General features: G+C 36.5%; 1 protein-coding gene across 1 annotated transcript; it reads right to left on the reverse strand.

Annotated features, from left to right (window-relative positions):
• Nucleotides 1–7,309: 7,309 nt before the first annotated feature.
• LOC117421554 (cholecystokinin receptor type A-like) lies at nt 7,310–23,616 on the reverse strand. Its single transcript, XM_034036081.3, has 5 exons — nt 23,242–23,616; nt 22,253–22,504; nt 19,665–19,926; nt 12,312–12,439; nt 7,310–11,572 (listed from the first exon to the last, which is right to left on the reverse strand). Exons 1-5 carry the CDS (start codon nt 23,369–23,371, stop codon nt 11,061–11,063), a joined length of 1,284 nt encoding a protein of 427 aa, XP_033891972.1. The 5' UTR covers nt 23,372–23,616; the 3' UTR covers nt 7,310–11,060.
• Between the last annotated feature and the right edge of the window lie 1,136 nt (nt 23,617–24,752).

Raw genomic sequence — 24,752 nt, forward strand, 5'->3', positions numbered from 1 at the left:
AAATATGAAATATAACTTAATGACCAGGGCTGTAAACGTTCATGGTTGGAGATCTTCTTTGATACTAACATTAAAAGCAGGAGCTGAAGTCATACCTTTTTTTAGAATTGTCACAACAGTAGTACGAAATCAGTCAATTTTAAGATCTGAAAATGTATATTTTGGATGGCCACTAGGGGGGCTCCCAGATCTCAGAAACTAAAAACATCTGAAATCTCATATTATATGGTTAATCATAGCTCCCCATACCTACCCTAAATACAAAATATGGAGGGATTTGGCTGACCCCCATGTTCCTGATTTTCCAGATTTTGCCTGGTTTTCTCATGCAATGACACTTAAACAGCATCAATCGTAAAATGAAAGACAAGCTATCGGATACAACTCAAAAGTTTTATTTAAGCATGACATATCAAACATCTGCACAGCCGAAATGCCATATTTAAAGGAACAATTAAACATCAAAGGTTTTATTTTCTAACTTCCCACATATAAAGCACCACTTCAAAAAATGAAAAACTATAATAAAATAAACATTTCAAAATAAACTAGTGTGTAAACAGTTATATGCGTATAGGTATAGGTATATTTCTGGTGGCCTGGCTTGGACAATGATATTGAAGAGAAGGCAAGGGCTTGTTCTGCATGTCAAAGCGTGACAAATATGCCTCAGTTGGCGCCCTTGCATCCTTGGGATTGGCCTGAGCATCCGTGGCAGTTCACCCATGTCGATTTCGCTGGCCCGTTTGAAGCAAACATGTTCATGGTAGTTGTGGATGCTCATTCCAAATGGCCAGAAATCTCTGTGATGACATCAACCTCGGCTGAGAGTACTATTCAGAGACTGCGAGAAATGTTCAGTGGCCCTAAGAAAGAGCGTTGCTGGCCCACATTCTGGGGAGCTGGGGCCTCAACGATTGCCTTGACCTTTGAAGGAGCATTATGGAGACCAGTGGAGTCAGTTACATGCCCCAGATATTCCACTGAAGGCTGAAAGAATTCACATTTGTCTTTGCAGATTTGTAGGCCATACTCTTTCAGTCTTTGTAGGGAGGCATCTAGATTCTTGAGATGTTCTTCTTCATTCTTGCCAGTTACCAGGATGTTATCCAAGTAGCACTGGATCCCTGGTAATCCACTCAAGATCTGGTCCATGGCCCGTTGGAACAATGCAGGAGCGGACGTTATTCCAAAGGGTAAGCGACAATACCAATATAGTCATTTGTGTGTCACAATGGTCAGTAACTCTTGTGACTTCTCATCAACATGCATCTGCAAGTATGCTTGACACAGATCAATCTTGCTGAATTTCTGCCCACCAGCCAGGCCAGCAAAAAGGTAATCAATATGAGGGGTACTGTTATGCACACAACACTGGGTTAATAGTGACCTTAAAATCCCCCAAAATCTTAATGAAGCTGTCTTTCTTTACTACTGGGACGATAGGTGTTGCCCAATCACTATGGGTAACAGGTACTAGAACTCAGTTTTTAACCAGACGCTCCAGGTCAGCTTCAACTTTCGGTTTGATGGCGTATGGTACAGGTCTGGCCTTCCGACATTTTGGTTTAGTGTCAGGCTTGATGTTCAGTTTCACAGTGATTCCTTTCATACTTCCCAATGCACCTTACAAAACGACAGCGTGTTTCTTTAATATTGTTTCTGCTTTTGCCATCATGTGCGCTCCTCACTAGTTCAGTCGGATCTTCTCCAGCCATGAGCGGCCAAGTAAAGCTGGATATTTTCTTTTCACCACAAATAGCGGTAATTTAGCAGTCTGACCATTAAGCTCTAACTTTGGTGGTGCCCATCATTGGTACTGCTTCTCCCGTATATATGTCTTCAGCACAGTTTTTGTTGGCTGTAAGGGAAGATGCTGAAATTGCTCCCGGTACACAGTATCTGACATCATTGATACTGCTGCTCCGGTATCTAGTTCCATACACAGTGGCTGTCCTTCCAACAATGGTGTTACCCAGTAGCCGTGTGATGCCCCCGTGATGGTCAAAATATGCAGTGGTGCCTCTTCTTCAGACTGGGTGTCGCTCTGCACATCCTGCTCCTGCTGTACAGATTTCTTCTTTTGCTGTTCCAAAATGCTGTTTTCTTTTTCTCTTGGTTGCCAGTTTTATTTGCTGCTTCTTTACTTTTACAGGCCTGCTCAATATGACCCTTTTTGCCACACTGCTGACACACCAGGTCTATACACCAGAATTGTGATGCATGGTGACCAGTCTTCCCACAGCGGTGACGTTCTCCACTCCTTGCAGTCTTGTTTGTGAATTCTGTTGCTACCCTGTATACTCTGGTTGATGTTCTTAGCTGTTGAGCTTCCTTCGTTACCAGGTCCATGGAAACTGCAATTTCTATGGCCTTTTGCAGAGTGAGCTTAGACTCCGTCAATAAGCGCTTCTGTATTGCCTCACTACACAGACCACAGAACAGCCGGCCCTGAAGAGTGTCATTCAACATATCATTGAATTCACAGTGTTCAGCAAGCTTTTTAAGAACTGCTATGAACTGGGAGATTGTTTCTCCTTCCTCCTGGTTCCTTTTGTGGAATCTAAATCTCTCTGCTATCATTAATGGCTTGGGTGAAAGTGTGCCTGAAGGACTTGCACTATTTCATCATAAGATTTTGTGCCTGGTTTGTCAGGTTGCACTAAACTTCGTAATAAATTGATGGTTTTTCCTCCCATCACACTTAAGAAAGTTGCAGCCTTCTTATCATCTGCAATTTCATTTGCAACAACAAAGTACTCAAAACGCTCAGTGTAAGAGCTCCACTGCTCCACATTTTCATCAAAATGTCCCATTGGTCCTGTTACTGTAGCCATTTTTACTTATTCAGTAATAAAATTAACACAAATCCTCTTCCTTGTGCAATCTTTTTTTTTCTTTTGTATTTTCTTTACTAGCACACACTGCACTCCTGTGTATCACTTTACTTTCATTTTCGCGTACTCGCAGTAAAAGTTCAGCCACACAATAAAAAAAGGGTTTTCCTCAATTTTTTATTTATTTATTTTTATTATTAATTTTCTTCTTTCTCTGACTGTCCATGCAGGCGTAGGTCCATCATCCCTGTCGCCATTTTGTTGTATTTAACTACAGTATTTTAATTAGCAGGCAGAGGCAGAAGTACGATCAGACAGCATCTCTTTATTTTGATTAACTGGAACATAAAGACAACGAACCAGATGCCTCTGCAATCCCATAATAACCTGAGCTTGCCAAGTACAGCAAGCCACATAGAACACAACTAATACATAACGTGCAGTTGTCATCAATAGTTTACATACCCCAATGTATGGTACATTGATGTATGTAAACTTTTGATGACAACTGTGTCTTTTTAGTCAGTTGAACACTCCTTTTGTGTAACACGTTTAATATTTACATGTATTACGGGGTATTTTCATGGGTTTTGGACATATGGAATTACAAAGCTGTATTTAATATTAGCTCATTAATGTAGTGTACTACTTATGGATGAATGTTTTTGTCTGTGATATTCTGAAGAAATATCCTTTTGTTTCACAGGTGCCTGGTTCATTGCAAATGTCAGTGTGCAACCTTCCACTTGAATCCCCATCTTTTCTTCTTGAATCTGTCCTTCCTACTATATCTGAAAGCCAGCTTTCTCTTTCACCACCTTTGGAGCTCAGCAAGAGCAGGCAGACAAAAAGATCCAAAACGAGGACAGACAACCTTAGCGAAGGAGAAATGGCAAAAGAACTGGATCCAGATGAAACATTTGGAAAATATATAACATCAGTACTAAAGAACTGCCAGCTGAAAAATGGGCAGAGGCTCAATTTCAGTTGCACAGTGTGCTACACAGTATGAGAAAAGAAATGTAAAAGAAACAACAGTACTATCACTTATTTTTTAATGGCTGGGAAGCCTAGTGTTTCTGTTAGGATTTTTTTTTTCTTCCGCTCTTTTTCCAAAAATCTCTAAAATCAAAACCGTTGCACGGAAACTCACGAAACTTGGTAGGGTGGTAGGCACCTAAGGGAAGTTGTATCAGAGCGAAAATGAAGGTCCTAGGACACAGGGTGTGGTGGCCATATTAGATTTTTTGAGAATTTTGGACAATTTTAAAAAATCTTCTTCTCCTAACTGGTTTACAGCAGAGATCTGAAACTTGGTGCACATACTTACGGTTGTTCAAGAGAAGTCGACTGGTCACATGGTTCGGCAGCCATATTGGATTTGTCAAAAATATTCAAACGACTTCTTCTCTAAAACGATTATGCTGATTGAATCAAAACTTTGCATACATAGCCTTAGCAAGGTTGTCTATCAAGTTTGTTCAAAGCAAGTTGCTACATAAAAAAAAAAAAACGTGGCCGCCGCAAGCCAATCAAATTTCAGCTATAGTCATATTGCACATATTACCTTGCTAAAGTTCAAATGTAAAACTTGTTTAGAACTCCTTTGAGAGTTTAGACTGTGTCATAGTTAATATAGAATACACAAATTAACCGATATATGCACTATTCAAAAATTAACTTGACCGTAACCTTTGACCTGCCCTTAAGGTCAAATGCAAAACTAGCTTATAACTCCTTACATAGTGCAGATAGGGTAATGGTTACTGTGGAACACATATAGGGACCCATATATGCTCTATCAAAAAATGTCTTTGACTGTGACCTTTGATCTCTCCGTAAGGTAAAATGCAAAAGTAGCTTATAACTGCTTAGAGAGTGCAGATAGGGTCATGGTTACTATGGAACACAGATAGGAACAAGAATGCCTTGGAACCCGTCAAGTTGCTTGCAACTTCTAGTTTTTATTTGTTTCTTCAATAAAAAAACATATTTGACTATTAATATTTAATTTTATTATTACGACAACTGTAATGCATGTATTCTATTTAATCATATATTGTATTTAATCAAATTAATCTTTTTAGTCTTCAAATTCATATATTGTATTTCACTTAAAATGTTTCTGTTTGGTTTATGAATGTATTGTATTTGATTATAAATGAAAGCATTTTCTGTTTTTTAATTGACTGATTAATAATAAATATCTGTTATACACAAGGTAGTTGGTTGGAGTTTTCTTTTGAAGGTGTGTATATTTACAACAAAAAATACACATAATTATAATAACTATCTTCTTTCTAATAACTTAAGAATTTGCTCTAAGCTGCCAGCTCACAGCTCCAGTAGAATTGACATGTTTGTTAATAATATTTTTCTCTAATTTCCTTTGCATTAGATGATGCATGTTTGCTTTGGGTTGCTTGTAGAGGCAGAAAAGAATTCAAGGCACCATCTTCTCCATGAACCTGAAATTATTTGACCTGTTCCTACATCTTCTTGGTCACTGCTTCCAGGTGGAGTGTAAAGCACACGTCTGGCAGAGTTGCTCCTCAAGTAATTGTGCAAAGCACATGTAGCCAGTGTTAATATTTCTACTTTTAGTGGAGCAAGTCCAATTGGTGTCCGGAAAATCCGCCAGCGGTTTGACAGTATTCCAAAGGCATTCTCCACGCAGCACCTTGCCCTAGAGAGACGGTAGTTAAAGATCCTCGTCTGTTCGTCCAGGTTTGCTTGTGAGTAGGGCTTCATCAGGTAAGGTTTAAGTGCAAAGGCCTCATCTGCCACCACCACGTATGGCACCTTACTATTCTGCCCTGGTAGGCATTCTGGAGGCAGAAGGTTTAACTGATTGCTCTCAAGAGCTGAACTGAGACCACATTTGGAACCAAACCCCACCATCACTCATTCTCCCATTTGTCCCAACATCAACGTATGAAAATTTTAGCTCAGCATTCACGAGGGCCATGAGAACAATGTGAGCCCTTGTAATTGAAGTAGTGAGAGCCTGAATGTGGTGGGGGCTCAATAATTACATGTTTGCTATCCAAGGCCCCAATGCATTGTGGAAAGTTCCACATGTCCTTAAATTTTGAGGATACAGACACCCAGTCTTGCTGAGTTCGTGGAGTTCTGAGATACTCTTCCCTAAACCCACTGTACATGTTTCCAAACAGCCTTGCTGTATTTCGGCTGACATGGAACAAGTATTCCAGAGACTGGAACGTTTCCCCTCTTGCAGGAAATCTCAGTGTTATTGCTAGACATTCACTTGCTGCTATTGCTGCTCACATTACTGTATCTCTTTATTTTATTTTATCTTCAACAATGGAAAGAAGAGCATGAAAAATGTACTTATCCATTCGAAGCTTGGATTTGAAGCCATCTTTGTCTTCTGTGGCAAGTTCCTTTAGAAGTGTATTAAAGTAACCATGTTTTTCACAACAAAGTTTAAGTTTTTAAAAGTTGTCATGACAACTGTAACTGTAAAACAGATTTAGTAACTCCAAACGTACCTTAAATATTATTGGTTCATTTCTTAAGTTTCCAGAAAATGTTGCCATTGGAAGCTGCCTGGTGTTACATAGAAATTGAAGCAACTTCGTTGCCAGCAACTCTTTTGATGCAACATTTGCCAGGAGAAGTTGCATCATATTACATTGGCTTTACTTTTGCAAATGTACCAACAATATGTAGGTTATGCATTATAATGGAATTTTATGCAGCAATGGTATTACAATTAATATTTGAAATACTTTATAATAGCTATACTTTTCAACAAATACTATATTCCTCCCAGACCTTCTATCAGCAGAACTTCACTCATGGTTCATAGAGCCAGAATTTCAGACCAGATAAATGTTGTCAACATTTTATGGCATTGATATAAAAAGACTAAAAACAAGAGTTGACAATGTGCTTGATTTAGTTAGTTTGAAGCAATAAGACATGGAGACTGCCAGAAATAGTGCATGGTCAGAAAAATGTATTGCACCATATTCCTATAAGATTTTTTTGTGATCTCAACTTTTGAACTGGAAAATACAGCAATGTCTGGCTCTAGAGCAGGCAACCTTATTTGAAAACCTGGTGTTAAGCCAAATAAAGATAAACTAAGCCTGTTCCTGGTCAGCATCACCATCATCTTGTCATGATCGTTACTGTGATCATGCAGTGTGTTATATTTGATTTATGTATAGGTATTATATAAATATCAGTGAAGAATAAATACATCATACATTTAAATGACATGTATTTTTGTTCCATATAATGGAATAGGGATTAACACCATTAATGTTATGGTTATGGCACAAATAAAAATGAATCTAAAAACTATAGAAATTTGCAAGGAGTGAGCCTTATAAATTAGATGTAGGAATAAATATACATTACATTTTAGTTAAAATGTTATTTTTTATTTTAAAATCAATCAACAGAAAAGCAACAAGGATTTTCTCAGTACTATATATTTAATGACATATTTAGACAGCTTTTTATAAATGTAGCTAAAAGTGTCTGTGGGGGGTAAACGTTTACATGTGTTTATATGTTCCATATACCAAATAGCTGAAGTTATAATCTGAAGAGGACACTTGCCAAATAATGTAAACCAATATATCAAGCCTTTAACTAACAGCTAAAGTCTAATATTTTCACTAGGAAAAAACACTGGAAAGGAATAGCATCTTTCAATTGTGACAGATTTAAACTGCAGAGAAACGTGTTCTGCAAACAGTATCACATGTATCCACAAACAACAATGCTAATTGACAAGTTACACTGAAATAATCCTTTGAAGTTAACACAGGTGCAACAAATCCCACCAAGTAGAGAACACTTTGTTGCTAACAGTACAAACACATATACAATGTTACACGTAGGTCAAGGACAGAAAAAAGGCATACATTTATAGAAACTTCAATTGGTTCTGGTTAAATACAGACATCGTAAACACACCCAAACTCACAGAAAGTATCATGCAAAGCACAACATTGCTCCATCTTGTTCATCACTTACAACTGACATTTTAATGTTACTATAAAGTGTGTATTTAGCAGAGACAGAGGCACAAGGTATAACTGAAAACTACATGTTTTTTTTTTTTTTTTATTAAGTTCATGGATGATCTGTTCACAATTGTCTTTCTAGGTCCATCTATTTTAAAGGCTGATGAGTGAAGAGTTTGTAAGATGGTTTGTCAGTCAGAATACACAAAAATGATCTTAGCATAGGTGTCTGGGAATTATTAAACTGACACCAACAATATCTCCTGAAAAGAGCACGGAGAGCTGCCACAAGCTTTTCTAAGACCTGTCTAAAGAGTTTACTAACAAGAACTGGACTTCATGCCCCATTATCAGTTACAGCAGGATCATAAAAAGTACTAAGATGTAAACTACAGCTGTTATCATCTGTTATCATTGAACAAATGCCTCCTCATCCCCAAGTAGAACTTTAATGCCAAGACAAAATCATTATTACAGAAATGTAAATATGATCATCTTAATAGTATCTTACTTGTCTCATTATCTTTAGAAAGTAATGCTGTAGACTAAATGCATCCCTCAACAAATATAATGTTGGAATCACTTTATTTACATCATACTTTTTTTTCTGTAAGAAAAAAGCTAAAGCAAGGACTACAGTATTAAAACCAGACTCAGTTACTATAAACTTCTGAATTGCCCATCATTATGAATGTTGCTGCAAATTTCTCAATGTCTAAATTAACTACAGCCAACAGGCTCAGGACATGTAATGTACAACATGATGTTTCTTTAAAAAGGCAATTGTTTTGCACCCCTAAAGGTCTTGCTCATCTTTAACTGCAAATGTGGATGCTTTTAAATGGACTTGCAATTTGCAAGATTTTTATGTATCAAATCCAAGTGCCCTTTTCTTCAATTAAATAAAAGCTTTTTAAAAGATGATTCTGCCATACGCATTATGCAAAACACACAAAGTTGAAGATACTGGGAAGTACTGAGCACTAATTTAAATTCATTTAAACATATACAGTTTTCTGCTGTCTAGTTCTATTGTGTACAAAGTAGCATGAGCCACACGCTTAATCCTTCTTTATATTCCAAACACAAACAAACCAGGAACAGTAGTTCCAGGGAACTGCTGTAAATACAAAAGGGAGAGTTTTTCACTTGCACAGACCTGCAGTCACTGTATGCACTGTGCATTTATATTATTGTTATTTAGCAGACGCCTTTATCCAAGGCGACTTACAGAGACTAGGGTGTATGAACGATGCATCAGCTGCAGAGTCACTTACAATTACATCTCACCCGAAAGACAGAGCACAAGGAGGTTAAGTGACTTGCTCAGGGTCACACAATGAGTCAGTGGATGAGGTGGGATTTGAACTGGGGACCTCCTGGTTACAAGCCCTTTTCTTTAACCACTGGACCACACAGCCTCCTTATATATATATTTGTATGGCAGATTGCTGAAACAACGGGTTTGTAGTTGTGCCTTTTCTGACCGCTGTACACAGCGGTATATAATTTTTCTGGTCAACTATTAAGTCGATGGGATTTGCTTAATTTTTGTCTGCCTTTCTCCTGCCTTAACAACTTTGTTTAGAAAATATGTTATTACAGTCCGATTTGATTGTATGGGGGGAGGGCGGGGGGGTTCCCTGACTCTGCTTTTTGTATCCCAGCCTCTGCTCTTTCAATTTTCATCCCCGGCAGGGAAAATAGATTTTGTACTGACAATAACTCTCTGCTGGAAAATTTCATTTATACAGATGATATTCATACCCAAATACATGTATTCTTCGTCCTGCAAAAAATAAATAATGAGGACTCAGAGTTTGGTTATAGAAGTGACAACATTTTGCATATAGAATGGCAATTCTGTGTACGCACGTACAGTATACCGTCACTCAGCCTTTAGTTTTTCATTTTAATCAAAATAGATAAAAAAATGTGTTTGGCAAATTTTGTTTGTAGCATTATAAGCGTACGTTGATAGTGCCTTTCAGTTATCAATAATAATAATAATAATAATAATAATAATAATAATAATAATAATAATAATGCATGTTAAACAACAATAATGTGATTGGTGGTAGATGCTGGCATAGTAGTGGTGTATTAACGTGATGTATCTTTGCTAGAGGCTTTCCTACTGTTTTGTAATTTGTGTTTTTTTATCCTCCCCACTGGAAATTTGACAGATCGCACCCTTCATGTCAGGTCTTGAAATTTAAATTCTTTATCAATGTTGTATGCAGTGCATTTTTCTACTGTCCTCTTTTCTCTGCTGGCTAGTGGAGAACATGCATTTACAGCCCAATTGGGTTAAAATGTTAAGATATGAAAAGTGCTGTCAATCAGAATACAGAGTGTGTGTGTGTGTGTAGATTTACTATATCCCTACATCCCCCCCATAACCACGTTCTCATAATTTGAAGTAATTATATACTTCTGTACAGCCAAAACCTGCATGTTGTAATAGCCCATACAGTATGCTGAATCAGCAGTTTTAGATAAAGAGCCCTGCAAAACACAAATTCTCTGGTAACTGAAGCCTTGGCACTTGGCAGTAGTAATTGTTTTTCTTCATTCAAAATCCATTCAGGTGGAAAACAAGCTTAGACTATTTTCTATGCCAGCCCTTTCAGAAAACTTTGACAAAACCTGTTGAATAATGGTTATTATAGCATCTTGAACAAAGATAGAAGAATCACGAGCAGACCACATCATTAACTTCAATGACAACACAATAGAATTGGAACAAATATTGCAAAGCAGAACACAAGTGCCGAAAATACATAATGGTACTGCAATGAACATTGTGTATTTTGGTTCAAACCACTGGCATGCCAAATTATGAACTGTTACCACTGTGTTCACAATATATTACTGACTTACTGTATACCATTGCAGCTGCCCTTGCGCTACCATTGTCCCGTAGTACAGAATCATTGCATTGTCATTGAATATTAAGGATCCACAATTAGCCTATCGAAAGAATAATCAGTGTTTCAGAAACAGGATTCTATTTGGTGTACAGTATTTCTCTCTGAACTAGAAAACAAGAGACACGTCAGTGTTCCTTGCTGTCTGTACTTTGAAAAAGTTCACAAACCAATGTACAGTAGAAGTTTTTTTTTCACTTCAAAAGCTCAGCAGTACATTAACCATCTCCAACACCTTGAAAGACATCCCACAATACTTTGATATTACTGATTAAAATATTTCTTGTCTATGCTTGGACCGATATGCTGATTTTGCTGTATGTGTACTTGGAAAGAGTGGCCCCTGTTGTAGCTGCATCCTCTTCCACATCTCGGGGCAAGTCATGGATTTGCTTGCAACATGCAAAAGTGGCGAGAAAGGCCAGACGGAAACGCTTATTCATGAAACAGTAAATGATGGGGTTAACGCATGCGGACGTATAGGAGAGCAGGTGGATGAAGGATATGGGAGCCCCAGATAGCAGCCTGTCCGCAGAGATCCTGTCAAACGCTCGCCAGGCATTGACTGTGAATATGGGGGTCCAGCAGGTGAAAAACATAATCACAATAACGATCAGCATGCGAATCACCCTCTTCTTTGCCACCAGGTGGGCTGTGGAGCTGTTGCTTCTGGCCCTTTTGATCTTGATACTATTAGTGCTGGGTAACTGCTGCATTTCCATTGTCTCCTTTTTGGACTTTTGGATGTAGCAGCCATCTCTGTCAATGTGTTTAATGCTGCTGTTACTGATTTTTCTTTCTGTAAACAAAGCATTGGCATACATGAACATCTGTGAAGTGACATATTGTTTGGATACCCAAGAACCTGGGTGATCCAAGGTTTTGTTTTTGAACAGTGGGTTGGTGAAAAGGGCAAGTGCATATACTGTCAGACATTGTTTAAACAGTGGTCTAAAATGAATACAAGGAGAACGGTAGCCAATTGTGCTTGGTTTATTTATTGACAAATTTTATTGAAAGGAGTGCTAACCACTGTTTTAGCTTTAGCAACATTATGACCCTAATTGTAAAGAAATGGAAATTCCATGTGCAGATATGATTGCCAGTTTAACCTGGCCATACATATAAAAGCATCTGGGACACTGAGCAGTTAAGTTCAGGGCAAAGACAGTCACCTGTCAGCACTGACACAAAGATATTGGTAACAAAGCCTGAGTTTTGTTTGATTGTTTGGAATGTAACGTTTTCTGTATTGGTGTAAACTCTATCATAAATGTATGTTCTTAATTTCCAATGTACAGCTAAAAGTATGTACCACTATACGTTATTCTTTGGGTGGGAGTCCTCAATCAGGATGCCAAATAACGTGGGGGACTGCAAGCCAAGACAGTCTGGAAACCCCTGTATTACATGTGCTGAAATAAACTGGGATTAGTAATATGGACACAAGGACGAACCTTGTAAATTTCAGAATTTGACTGTTCTAAATAGTTTTAATATATCTTTTAAACTTCCAGTATAAGAAAAAGACTCGTTACCTCGGGATGATCTCCTATGAATTAGTTCAAACTTTATTCCTCTGTACAGTTCCAGAGAGATGAATCCATATGCCGTCATCATTACAATTCCAGGTACAAGGAAAAGAATCAGTAACAGAAAAATGTACCTATAATACAAAAGAAGTCAAATAAACCAGCGCTGTTGTCTTTATCGATCTATAAGAGACGAGACACTGCCCTGCTGCTGGGGTTAAACACAAAACAAGAAAGAATAAAGAGCAAAGTATTTGTATTGGAGTGAAAATAACAATACGATTTACAGTCAACTTGTTGGTATTACTGTTTTTTTTTTTTTGTTTTTTTTTTGGTGGAAACAAAGCTTTAATTAGTGTATTAAAATATTAGTAAATTAGATATGAAATTGATTGTGCGTTACATTGAAAATACTGACACCTAATATTAATCTTACTGGTGCAAGGTGTAACAAGATTATCGATTTTTAAAGAGGAATTCATAAAAGGTCCAGAGAGCAGGTACCAAGCTTGTTTTTTTTTTTTTTCGTATAGGGTAAACCATCTATTCATTAGCAACTGTACGCTTTCTAGATGTCATATTCAAAACAGTAAACATTGCATATACATGTGAGGTATATTTTAAGATTATATTTTAGTTGTCTAGGGAAAAACTACTACACAGTTCTACACAGTTATAAGTATTTCTGTTAATTGTTATAACTTAATAAAAGCTGGATTGGAGGTTCCAATTCAATGTAAATACATTTCATTAAAATACAAAGATTAAAGTTGAACTTAATATATTTAATATGTCTTTTTTGTTCAAAGATGCTAATATCATTGCTTTAAGTACCAGACAAAATAAAACAAATACTTTTGAAAAGCAAAAACAAAATTACTTTGTTTATTCAGAAGTTACAAAATTCAATAAAAACAATATCATGTGAGCACTATTAGAACTGGCCTTCAAAGTACATTCAAACATGTATTAATAACACACTTCATCATAAACATTTAAACAAAATGAATTTCCTATTTTCTGCTCCGTTAAATTTAATAAATTGCATATAGTTACCATGTATAGTTGAGAACACTTGAGTCAGTTCCAGTGTAATCTAAACAAAAACAATAAAGCGATGATTGTTGTCCAGGTTTTGTAGAAATTAATTTGAAGGAGAGGGAGTTCTGCAGAGTAGTTTTCGTAGACATGGATATAGGATTTTTTTCCCAGCGATTACTGGTTTAGTTACAGTTTTGATGTTGCAATTTTTACTAATACAGTGCCTATAGAAAGTCTACACCCCCTTGAACTTTTTTCACATTTTGTTGTGTCAGTGTCTCAGAGTTTCATGCCTTTAAATGAGGATTTTTTTTCACTTATCTACACACCATACTCCACACTGTTAAGGGGAAAAAAGTTTTATTGAGAAAAAAATTATATATTAAAAATACAAAACTGAAAGATCATAATTGGATAAGTCTCCACCCCCCTGAGTTAATACTGCTAAAGGTGGAAGCACCTTTGGCAGCAATTACAGCTGTGAGTCTGTTGGGATAGGTCTCTACCAACTTTGCACACCTAGATTTGGCAGTATTTGACCATTCTTCTTTACAAAACTGTTCAAGCTCTGTCAAGTCCCTTGGGGAGTGCTGATGGACAGCAATCTTCAAGTCATGCCACAAATTTTTGATTGGATTTAGGTCGGGGCTCTGACTGGGCCACTCAAGGACATTTACCTTTTTGTTCCTTAGCCACTCCAGTGTATCTTTGGCTGTGTGCTTTGGGTCATTGTCATGCTGAAAGGTGAACTTCCATCCCAGTTTCAGCTTTCTTGCAGAGGGCCTCAGGTTTTCCTCAAGGACTTCACTGTACTTTGCTCCATTAATTTTCCCTTCTATCCTGACAAGTGCCCCAGTCCCTACTGATGAGAAACATCCCCATAACATGATGCTGCCACCACCATGCTTCACAGTAGGGATGTTGTTCTTTGGGTTGTGTGCTGTGTTGGGTTTACCACACGGCTACAGAATCTCCTGAGTGTTTTTTTGCATACTTTAAATGGGATTCATGGTGGGCTTTCTTGAGTAATGGCTTCCTTCTTGCCACCCTACCATACAGGCCAGATTTGTGGAGTGCTTGGGATATTGTTGTCACATGCACACTTTGACCAGTCTTGGCCATAAAAGCCTGTAGCTCTTGCAAAGTTGCCATTGGCCTCTTGGTAGCCTCTCTGATCAGTCTCCTTCTTGCTCGGTCATCTAGGCAGGGTCTTGGTGGTGCCATACACCTTCCACTTCTTAATAATCGTCTTGACCGTGCTCCAAGGGATATTCAAGGCCTTTGATATTTTTTATACCCATCCCCTGATCTGTGCCTTTCAACAACTTTGTCCTGGAGTTCTTTTGAAAGCGCCTTGGTGCTCATGGTTGAGTCTTTGCTTTGAAATGCACTACCCAGCAGAAGGAACCTACAGGAACTGCTGAATTTATCCTGAAATCATGTCAATCACTACAATTTAACACAGGTGGAGGCCATTTAACTTGGTGTGTGATTTTGAAGGTGATTGGTTACACCTGAGCTAATTTAGGATTGCTATTATAAGGGGGGCGGACACTTATCCAACCAAGCTATTTCAGTTTTTATTTTTAATTAATTTTCTACAAATTTCTAGAAAGTTGTGGGGTAGGGTGTGTAGATAAATGAATATATATATATATATATATATATATATATATATATATATATATATATATATATATATATATATACAGACGTGCTCAAATTTGTTGGTACCCTTACAGCTCATTGAAATAATGCTTCATTCCTCCTGAAAAGTGATGAAATTAAAAGCTATTTTATCATGTATACTTGCATGCCTTTGGTATGTCATAGAATAAAGCAAAGAAGCTGTGAAAAGAGATGAATTATTGCTTATTCTACAAAATATATTCTAAAATGGCCTGGACACATTTGTTGGTACCCCTTAGAAAAGATAATAAATAATTGGATTATAGTGATATTTCAAACTAATTAGTTTCTTTAATTAGTATCACACATGTCTCCAATCTTGTAATCAGTCATTCAGCCTATTTAAATGGAGAAAAGTAGTCACTGTGCTGTTTGGTATCATTGTGTGCACCACACTGAACATGGACCAGAGAAAGCAAAGGAGAGAGTTGTCTGAGGAGATCAGAAAGAAAATAATAGACAAGCATGGTAAAGGTAAAGGCTACAAGACCATCTCCAAGCAGCTTGATGTTCCTGTGACAACAGTTGCAAATATTATTAAGAAGTTTAAGGTCCATGGAACTGTAGCCAACCTCCCTGGGCGCGGCTCCAAGAGGAAAATCGATCCCAGATTGAACAGAAGGATAGTGCGAATGGTAGAAAAAGAACCAAGGATAACTGCCAAAGAGATACAAGCTGAACTCCAAGGTGAAGGTACGTCAGTTTCTGATCGCACCATCCGTCGCTTTTTGAGCGAAAGTGGGCTCCATGGAAGAAGACCCAGGAGGACTCCACTTTTGACAGAAAAACATAAAAAAGCCAGACTGGAATTTGCTAAAATGCATATTGACAAGCCACAATCCTTCTGGGAGAATGTTCTTTGGACAGATGAGTCAAAACTGGAGCTTTTTGGCAAGTCACATCAGCTCTATGTTCACAGACGAAAAAATGAAGCTTTCAAAGAAAAGAACACCACACCTACAGTGAAACATGGAGGAGGCTCGATTATGTTTTGGGGCTGCTTTGCTGCGCCTGGCACAGGGTGCCTTGAATCTGTGCAGGGCACAATGAAATCTCAAGACTATCAAGGCATTCTGGAGCGAAACGTACTGCCCAGTGTCAGAAAGCTCTGTCTCAGTCGCAGGTCATGGGTCCTCCAACAGGATAATGACCCAAAACACACAGCTAAAAGCACCCAAGAATGGATAAGAACAAAACATTGGACTATTCTGAAGTGGCCTTCTATGAGTCCTGATCTGAATCCTATCGAACATCTATGGAAAGAGCTGAAACTTGCAGTCTGGAGAAGGCACCCATCAAACCTGGGACAGCTGGAGCAGTTTGCTCAGGAAGAGTGGGCCAAACTACCTGTTAACAGGTGCAGAAGTCTCATTGAGAGCTACAGAAAACGTTTGATTGCAGTGATTGCCTCTAAAGGTTGTGCAACAAAATATTAGGTTAGCGGTCCCATCATTTTTGTCCATGCCATTTTCATTTGTTTTATCATTTACAATATTATGTTGAATAAAAAATCAAAAGCAAAGTCTGATTTCTATTAAATATGGAATAAACAATGGTGGATGCCAATTACTTTTGTCAGTTTCAAGTTATTTCAGAGAAAATTGTGCATTCTTCGTTTTTTGTGGAGGGGTACCAACAAATTTGAGCACGTCTGTATATATATATATATTGTAACAAAGTGGGGGTGCCTTGCTACAATTCGGGACCTTCTTGTATGAAAAATAAACTTTTACTGGACCACAGATGTTATTTAAACAGGGCAGGGCCTGTATATTTATTCATAAGCACCCCAAACAAACAAACAAAATCCTAACTCCTCAAAGGAGTACTAACTAAACAGAATACAGTCCCTGACTGACCATCGGGCAGCTAAGCTGCTTACCGATGCAAAACAAACCACACAGGTTTACTCTACCTTTCTTCTTCTTACACTTGTACACACAACCAAGCGGGCTCTCCACACAGCAGCCCTGAGCAAACTGACTGCCTCTCTTAAATACCCTGCACCTGGTTCTAATTTAACAATGGCTACGAGGTGCAGGGGATAATTAATAATAAAACAATTAACAAAACCCTTCCCCAATTAACAAAACTACACATTTTACTGCGGGGAGGATTTCAACCCCCTCCCCGCTGTGCTACAATATATATATATATATATATATATATATATATATATATATATATATATATATATATATATATATATAAATGCATTTTAATTCCAGGCTATAAGGCAACAAAAGCTGAAAATTTTGAAAGAGGTTGTAGACTTTCTATAGGCACTGTATGTATAGCAAAGTCTTACAATTATCAAAACTTTTACCTCAGACTTGCTATTAAACACTGTTGATGTTAGCACACATTTCAATAAAACATGTCTTTGGTTTGTTTGTAGAAAAGTCATTTTTTTCCCTCGAATGTTCCAATTTGAAGTTGTTTACAATTAGTTAAAGTTTTTTAAACATAACTTTTTAGCAATCTTCAGTGATCTTCACATGATACAACGTAGCGATTCTTACGTGTGTCAATTCCAGTTTCTAGAGCATTCTTTTTAGAGAGAGAATACTTTTCTTGTCAAAACAATAGGTTATATTTAGGGCTTCTATTTTTTTGTTTTTTATTAATTTCATTTTTCGGTGCTTATTTTTAGCAATTTTTGAGTTGTATGTAAATCATTTTTTTCCACTACAATTTGCAATTCTGTTTTAAATCCTCTGTATCTTAACTGTTATACAGCTTTAAATCCCACAAACAAGCCTCCATTCCTAATTATAATCTCGTTTTAAATCTCGCAAGCGGAGTCTCCAATAGAAATGTGCTGCCATTCAGTAGTCAAAATTTGGAGACAAACAGTTGAGTTTGTCGTGTCTGTTAAATTAGTCTGTGCACACCTAATAAAAAAATTAAGTAATCATGCTAAAATGAATGAAACAGCCAAAAGTATTGAAACAAAATAAAATGTTAGTTGAGTCCCAAACCATTGTGGAACAGGAATAAACAGTGAACTAGGCAAAGCTGCAAAAAGAAAGGGATGCTGCCGAGAAATATCTGGAAACTGCTTTAAATGAAATGCTTCTGTGAGAAGGTCACTTTATTTTCTATTAAGGTAGCTTTATGTACTGTGCATGTATTCAAAAGCGTTATTTCTTGCTGCATTCTATTTGCATATTGATTGAATTCAAGTGTAAGGGCCTTATCCAGAGTCATATGTATATGCATCTCATGAGCTGCAGTTCTACTCAGATGTGATTTACACATGGTTTGCCACGTACAACTGACCACAGCGACAATGGGGTACCAGGAAAATAATAAATACAAAATACTAATGTCTATTAATACATTATTTTATTCTTTCTACTTTGTGTGTAATTGTATAATACATTGGGATGAGTGATGCAATAACACTGTATTGAACTTATTTGTCACAGTTAAAAAAATAATAATGGTATGTCCCATTCCCTTGACTGCACAAATGCAGTTCGGTTTTTCGCTTTTAAACTTTCCTTTTGGTTTTACCAAAAACTGATTGGATGTCAAAAAAGAAAAAGCTGAACCAGTTGACTAAAAAACAAACACATCATAACCGACTTGCATCCCTAAGGAAAATATCTAAATGTTTTAATTTATATGTTCGTTTACAGTCTTGGTTTCATAGTGGTTTCCCTTTTTAAAATCCCTAACAATTGACATTTACAGATGGTTTCACAGATCCCCATTAGCACTAATCATGAACTGCCTTGCCTAAAGTATGAGGTATTTCTAAATTGGCCAGTAAATACAAGTTTTCTTTTATAAAATCAGGGACAAGGTCATGCAGTCAGGGGAGCGCAGGTTCGCATCCTGGCTGTGCGAAGTGGCCAGTCTTTGCTGGGGATTCCTAAGGGAGCGTTGCATTAGCTCTGGTGCTCCCGCGGGTTAGTAAGGCAAAACCGTTAGGGTCTTTCTTCTCATTGCGCTACATCGAACCCTGCTGGCCAGACACCTAGTGAGCACAGGCCAACACCTGAGGCCTGTAGCTTGCTGACAACCGCTCTCAAGTTCCTGGATGTAAAAGAGAAAGCTGGCTTGGTCGAGGGATCAGAGGACACCCACTGAACATTCAGTTCTCCTGAGCTGTAGGGAATTGCTCCGATGAGGGAAAAAATTATTGGCCATTCCAAATTGGGGAGAAAAATCGGGGGTAAAATAAATGGTCACATTAAATTAAAACAGTATGTTTTGCAAGTACACATTTGACAGGTATGGCGTAAAGTGATGATGTAATGCTTTCGACTGCTTAAGGTAAGAATGTGAACGAGTGCATGTACAGGTTAAACATCAGTCCGTGTATAAGGGTTCCCATGTTTGAGTGAGGACCCTACCAACTATAAAATGAAAATACATGTTTGATAAAGCAAAACTACACATTTGCAACCGATATAGTGAACAGAAACGCATAACAGTTAAGATTTATAGATTTATTTTGTTAGCTAAAACCACTTTGTGATGATAGTGCTTATAATGTTGTTGTTTTTTTTACCAAGGTATTTAAATCTTTGTTGCCAATCCTGTTGTCAGGGTTTACAAAATGTTACCATCAGAAAAACCTTTACTTTGTAACCATGATGCATAAAAAAAAGATCTTACCAGGATTGCTGGATGATGTCAGTTGACCAGGTAAGACGGCACATGTTCCCAGTGCTGTTATTGTCTCTGGTGAAGGGAACCAAGGTGCTTGAGATTGGATATGGTAGCATAAGAATGAATGAGACAAACCAAGTACAAGTGATCACTTTCAAGGCATGGGACTTGGTCTGCCAAACTCTTGACTGCAGAGGGTTACAAATCGCACTGTATCGTTCCAAGGAAATGGCAACCAAACTGAAAGTGGACACGCTTACAGAGATACCTACCAGACAGAAAAAAATAACAGAAATAAAAATCACTGAAAAAGAATGAGCCCTGCAATCTTTTAAAGCTTCCTTGCCAAGTAGAAATGTGTATTGCATGACAAGACATGTGTGATAAATAACTATTTTATATGGTGGACCTCTGTGCCAGTGCAGCTGTATTATATAAAAATTAAATTGAAAGACAGCATCAAATAAATTTCAAAAATACCACTGATAACATTTGCAACAAATTACAGACCAGAATTCTTTAAAGATATCTTCAAATTGTATAAATGTATAGATATACTGAATTGATTACGTAAGATATTGTAGGATGCCAAAATGGCAAATCTCAACTGTCTTCACCAAACATAATTTGTGTGATGTTAAATAACAGTAAACTTAAACTTTTTATGCATAGTCTAATACGTAAAAAAAAGGTCCCAATTAAACTTTTGACCCTTAAATTAAAGGAATAGTGAGCTGTATTTATGTTTTTTAGTCTCTTCTCCTCTTACAAAATCAGCAAGAAGACATTGCATGTTATAAACATAGGTGGAGAACTTAAATATCTGCATGTAAAATATATAAAATATAAAACATTTTAAATCCCAGACTTGCTACAGTGTAACACTGACTGAATGGTGCTGCTGTCTCTATTGTGTAATAACTATGTTAGCTTTAAAACTGCCGCTGAAAAAAAAAAGTACTTTTTTATCATCAAGTAAATTCCAACACATCAAGCCCAATGTCACTAAATAAATAAAAAGACCAGCTCACTCCCACAATAATATTGCAAAGAAGTAGAGCACAATGTTTACACTAGGTCTGTACTGCAAGCATTTAACCTTTTCCTAACCAAATCCAACTGTATTCCACCAGTTGTTACCTCTCCCCCCACAATTACGTGAAATATTGTTCAATGATGACTTTTTCTAACTAAGGCTGGTATTAAATGTTATTTATAGGTCTGCGATATTTACAGCAGCTTTAAAGAAGTGCCAAAAAAACTAAACTGTGAAAACATTAATTACATTAAATTACCAAAAGCATCAGTTATCTTAATGGCAGCTTTGCTTGTTTTGTTATTTTGTAATTATTACCATAATGAGTTGCCATAATTATATTTAGATTTTAACCAGACACTCCTCTCATAAATCATTAAACATACAGTACACCATACACTTCAAGGATTGAAATAAGACCCCTGTTGCATTGCAATTTGATTAATTCCTGGTTTTATTATGAGTTTGATAAGATATGCCTGTGCTTGTTACCGATAAACTGGGTCTAATCAAGCTCAAATAAAAAACCTGGATCAGGTGAAACTGCTATACAATAGGAGTCTTATGTCCATTCCTGCACTTACAAAAAAACCTCTATCATAAGTAATATTTTCCCCATTTTGGGACCAAACTTTCAATAGTGTTCTCCACTGAAAATATTACAGCACTAACAAACAACACATAAGTTTAATATAAGAATGCCATTACTGTAAATCTCATAAAAACAAGCAAAATAAGCTACTGTAATATGATCTCTTTACACAAGTAGACCAAGGTTGTCTTTATAAAACTAAGTTATGAAACAGAAATATATATATATATATATATATATATATATATATATATATATATATATATATATATATATATATATATACATATATATACATATATATATATATATATACATATATATACACATATATATATATATATATATATATATATATATATATATATATATATATAAAATTCCTTTCAGACTAAATGGCAATTTATTTTCTCAGCGCAATTTTGTCATGCTTGGATATGGAAGTCTCTGGCCAATAAGCACATACTATTTGTCCATTATCAATGTCATATAACAGGGAGATGCAACTTTTATATATTACAGAGAATGTGTCAGTGATCTAACTGCTTTGTCAGTTTAATACCTGCACTTAACACTTTAATACATATTCAGAAATATTAACCCTTAGCTTATCCTGATTATATCCCCATTTATAATCCCTATGCATAGCTGGGGCAGGGTATCTCCACAGCTCAATGGAAACTACTCATTTGTGTCAGAACGAGGGTATTCACAGTCTACAATGATAGATGTATTCATGTTTTGTTTTTTGTTTTTTTTTAAGCAGAATACTAATGGTGTGCCAGAAAAGCCATGGCTTTAACAGGTTACCCTTTACTTAACATGACTGTGTGACAGAATATTGAAAATGTAATATTTTTGGCATTCACGGTACGTACCGGTATTACTTTTTTATTAATTCATTTTTATGAATGTTCTACTTTTTAGTTCTGCTTGTTAGTAACAGCAGCTCCTATTGCAACTTACCCATGAAGTAGGCAGCAATTTTACAGACTCCACTGCCAAATATGAAATCCTTCATCAGATTTGGGATGAGGGTGAATGGCATACAGAACAAGCACAGCATCAGATCGCTCACAGCCAGGGACAGCAGGAATATATTGGTCACAGTTCTCATCCTCTTGTTTCGCACCAGGACTGCTATGATCAAGGTATTTCCGAGGATGCTCAGCAAAAATATCAAGCTATATAAGAAAATCCTCACTGTTTGATTCATATCTGAAAAAAAGTATATATATATATATATATATATATATATATATATATATAAAGAGACTCTAGGAATGCATATGCCATGTTGGGCAAACTAAACCCATGTATATAAGTAGGTAGCAACATTGAGATTAAAGATTCTTAGGTGTAATACAATCTAGAAATCATAAATTATATGATAAAAATGACAGTTTGTGTCTACACAGTGTATCAGAATTGAAATAAATACATGCAATGTCATTAAATTGCATTAACTAAATGCATTAAACTTAGTCAGACCAATCATTATGATAACAAATCAAACAAATTATGTTTAGCTATTGCTTTAATAATTTATACCATTTAAAAATGTAAATCATGTTATTGACCAATGTCATTTTTTCATGTTGACTTTCTCATTACGGTACAGTAATCTCCCCGTTTTGCAAATAAACAGTTGGCTTTGTCGATTCGTTGTCAATGTTTGTTCATGTAGCACTGCAGAAAGCAACGAACCATGAACTCAATAAGCATTCAGTGATATTTCTCAAAACACCCTCACATCTTCTGCAAAAACGGCAATGTTATCAGCCTTTTTAAAAACACTGGTATCTTAAATAACCTGCTTGTTCTTTTATTATAATAAAACGCATCTCATTCTTCTTAGGTGAAATATTTGTTGGACTAAATTAATCATAACCTACAATCGCATTTATTAAACATACATATTTTGTCTCCTGTGTACAAAACTTTCTGTTTTTTACCTTTTGGTGGAGGTGGTGGTGTTGGAGGTGACCCACAGTATTCCGTCTGGTTGTGTAAGCCGAGCTCGCACAGCATATTATCAATATCGGTAGAATTAAAATCCATATCAGAATATGCAAATGATTGCATTTTGCCAAAAAAAAAAAAAAAATTAAATGTTATCCATTCCAGTTACTGACTACTAAGAAACGGCTGCAGCTCGATAATTGTATGGTATTTTGGTGGTATGATTTAACCAATGTTTGACCGATTTATATCTAATTAATATTTGGTATGCACCCTATTTAAACCCATCCCTATCGTTTCAATATACTTCTGTTAGCACAGTTTTACTTTGGACCTGTTCACCTGCCCACCTGAGTTGTGTGTTCTGTGCCTGAGTTAACAGTTTGGAGTGATTCTTGCAGTGACTCACGGTGTTAAGAGAACCCCGTGAGATCTGTCAGCAAACCCCGCCTTCCAAGTTCCACTGAAACCTCAAGAATGTTTAGATTGCGCTAGTTGTAAGCCTACTCTTATTTTTTCTCTCCCAGTTGGTGAGGTGTATCATCTTTGGATGTTTGATCATTTTCTTCAGTGTTCTTCTATAGCATAGTATGTGCCCAATTACATTTTTTTTTAAAATGTATTTATAATGTATTTTCCTCTTTCGAGTAAAAAGCTTACCTGTCAGTAAAACGTTTTGCTATATCATATAAATTATTTAAAGCAGCATTTTAATACATATTGGTTCTGTGTTTTCTATGTCACGACTCCAGCATTTATTCCAAATGTTTTCTTACAAGAAACATGTTAATTGAAAAATATTGTTTTACAGGTTGCATCCGAGTGGACTGTGAAGTTAGTTGATAAAACAAATAAACATTAATAGAACCAAAAACGTAGAAACAATGATTACGTGTTGTTTAAAGTAATTATTTAGTAAAGGTATTAGAAAAAATAAATTCTGGTATTATCTTCATGCAGGGTGGAACTCATTCTGCCCCGCATAAAGTCTATTACATAAAGTTTGTTTCTTGCAATGGTGTTTTCATTTTCATCTAACTGCCTGATCTATATTCTCACAGTATAATATATAAGAACTTGCAAGCTTTCCTACATTTTTACCCACTGCATGAGGAAGTAGGTAGGAAACACTTAAAACGGGTACCTTATGTATACTGAGAAATAATCAGTCAGTCACTAATTCGATTTTAAAATGTTTAAGTTTGTTTTTGTACACTTTCCACTTATTTTTATTTTGTTTTAACACCAAAAGTTTTTTTTGGAGATTATAAACAAACCAGACTGCCAATTTGACAAGGTTGGTTTTCTTATAAGGTCCAGAAAGTTAAACTATGAAATAATTATCTTTCAGTGTACCACTGAACAGTAATAACGTTAGGTTACTTACCGTAACCCTGGTTCACTGAAAGATGACGACCACCAACCAATACTTTTGGGACATTCCTGTGTGGCGCGGCACTCTTGAGAGTGCAGAGGCATGGCAGGGGTAAAGTAATGTAGCCAG

Source organism: Acipenser ruthenus, chromosome 1 (genome assembly GCF_902713425.1).
Source record: "Acipenser ruthenus chromosome 1, fAciRut3.2 maternal haplotype, whole genome shotgun sequence".
Taxonomy (NCBI): Eukaryota; Metazoa; Chordata; class Actinopteri; order Acipenseriformes; family Acipenseridae; genus Acipenser; species Acipenser ruthenus.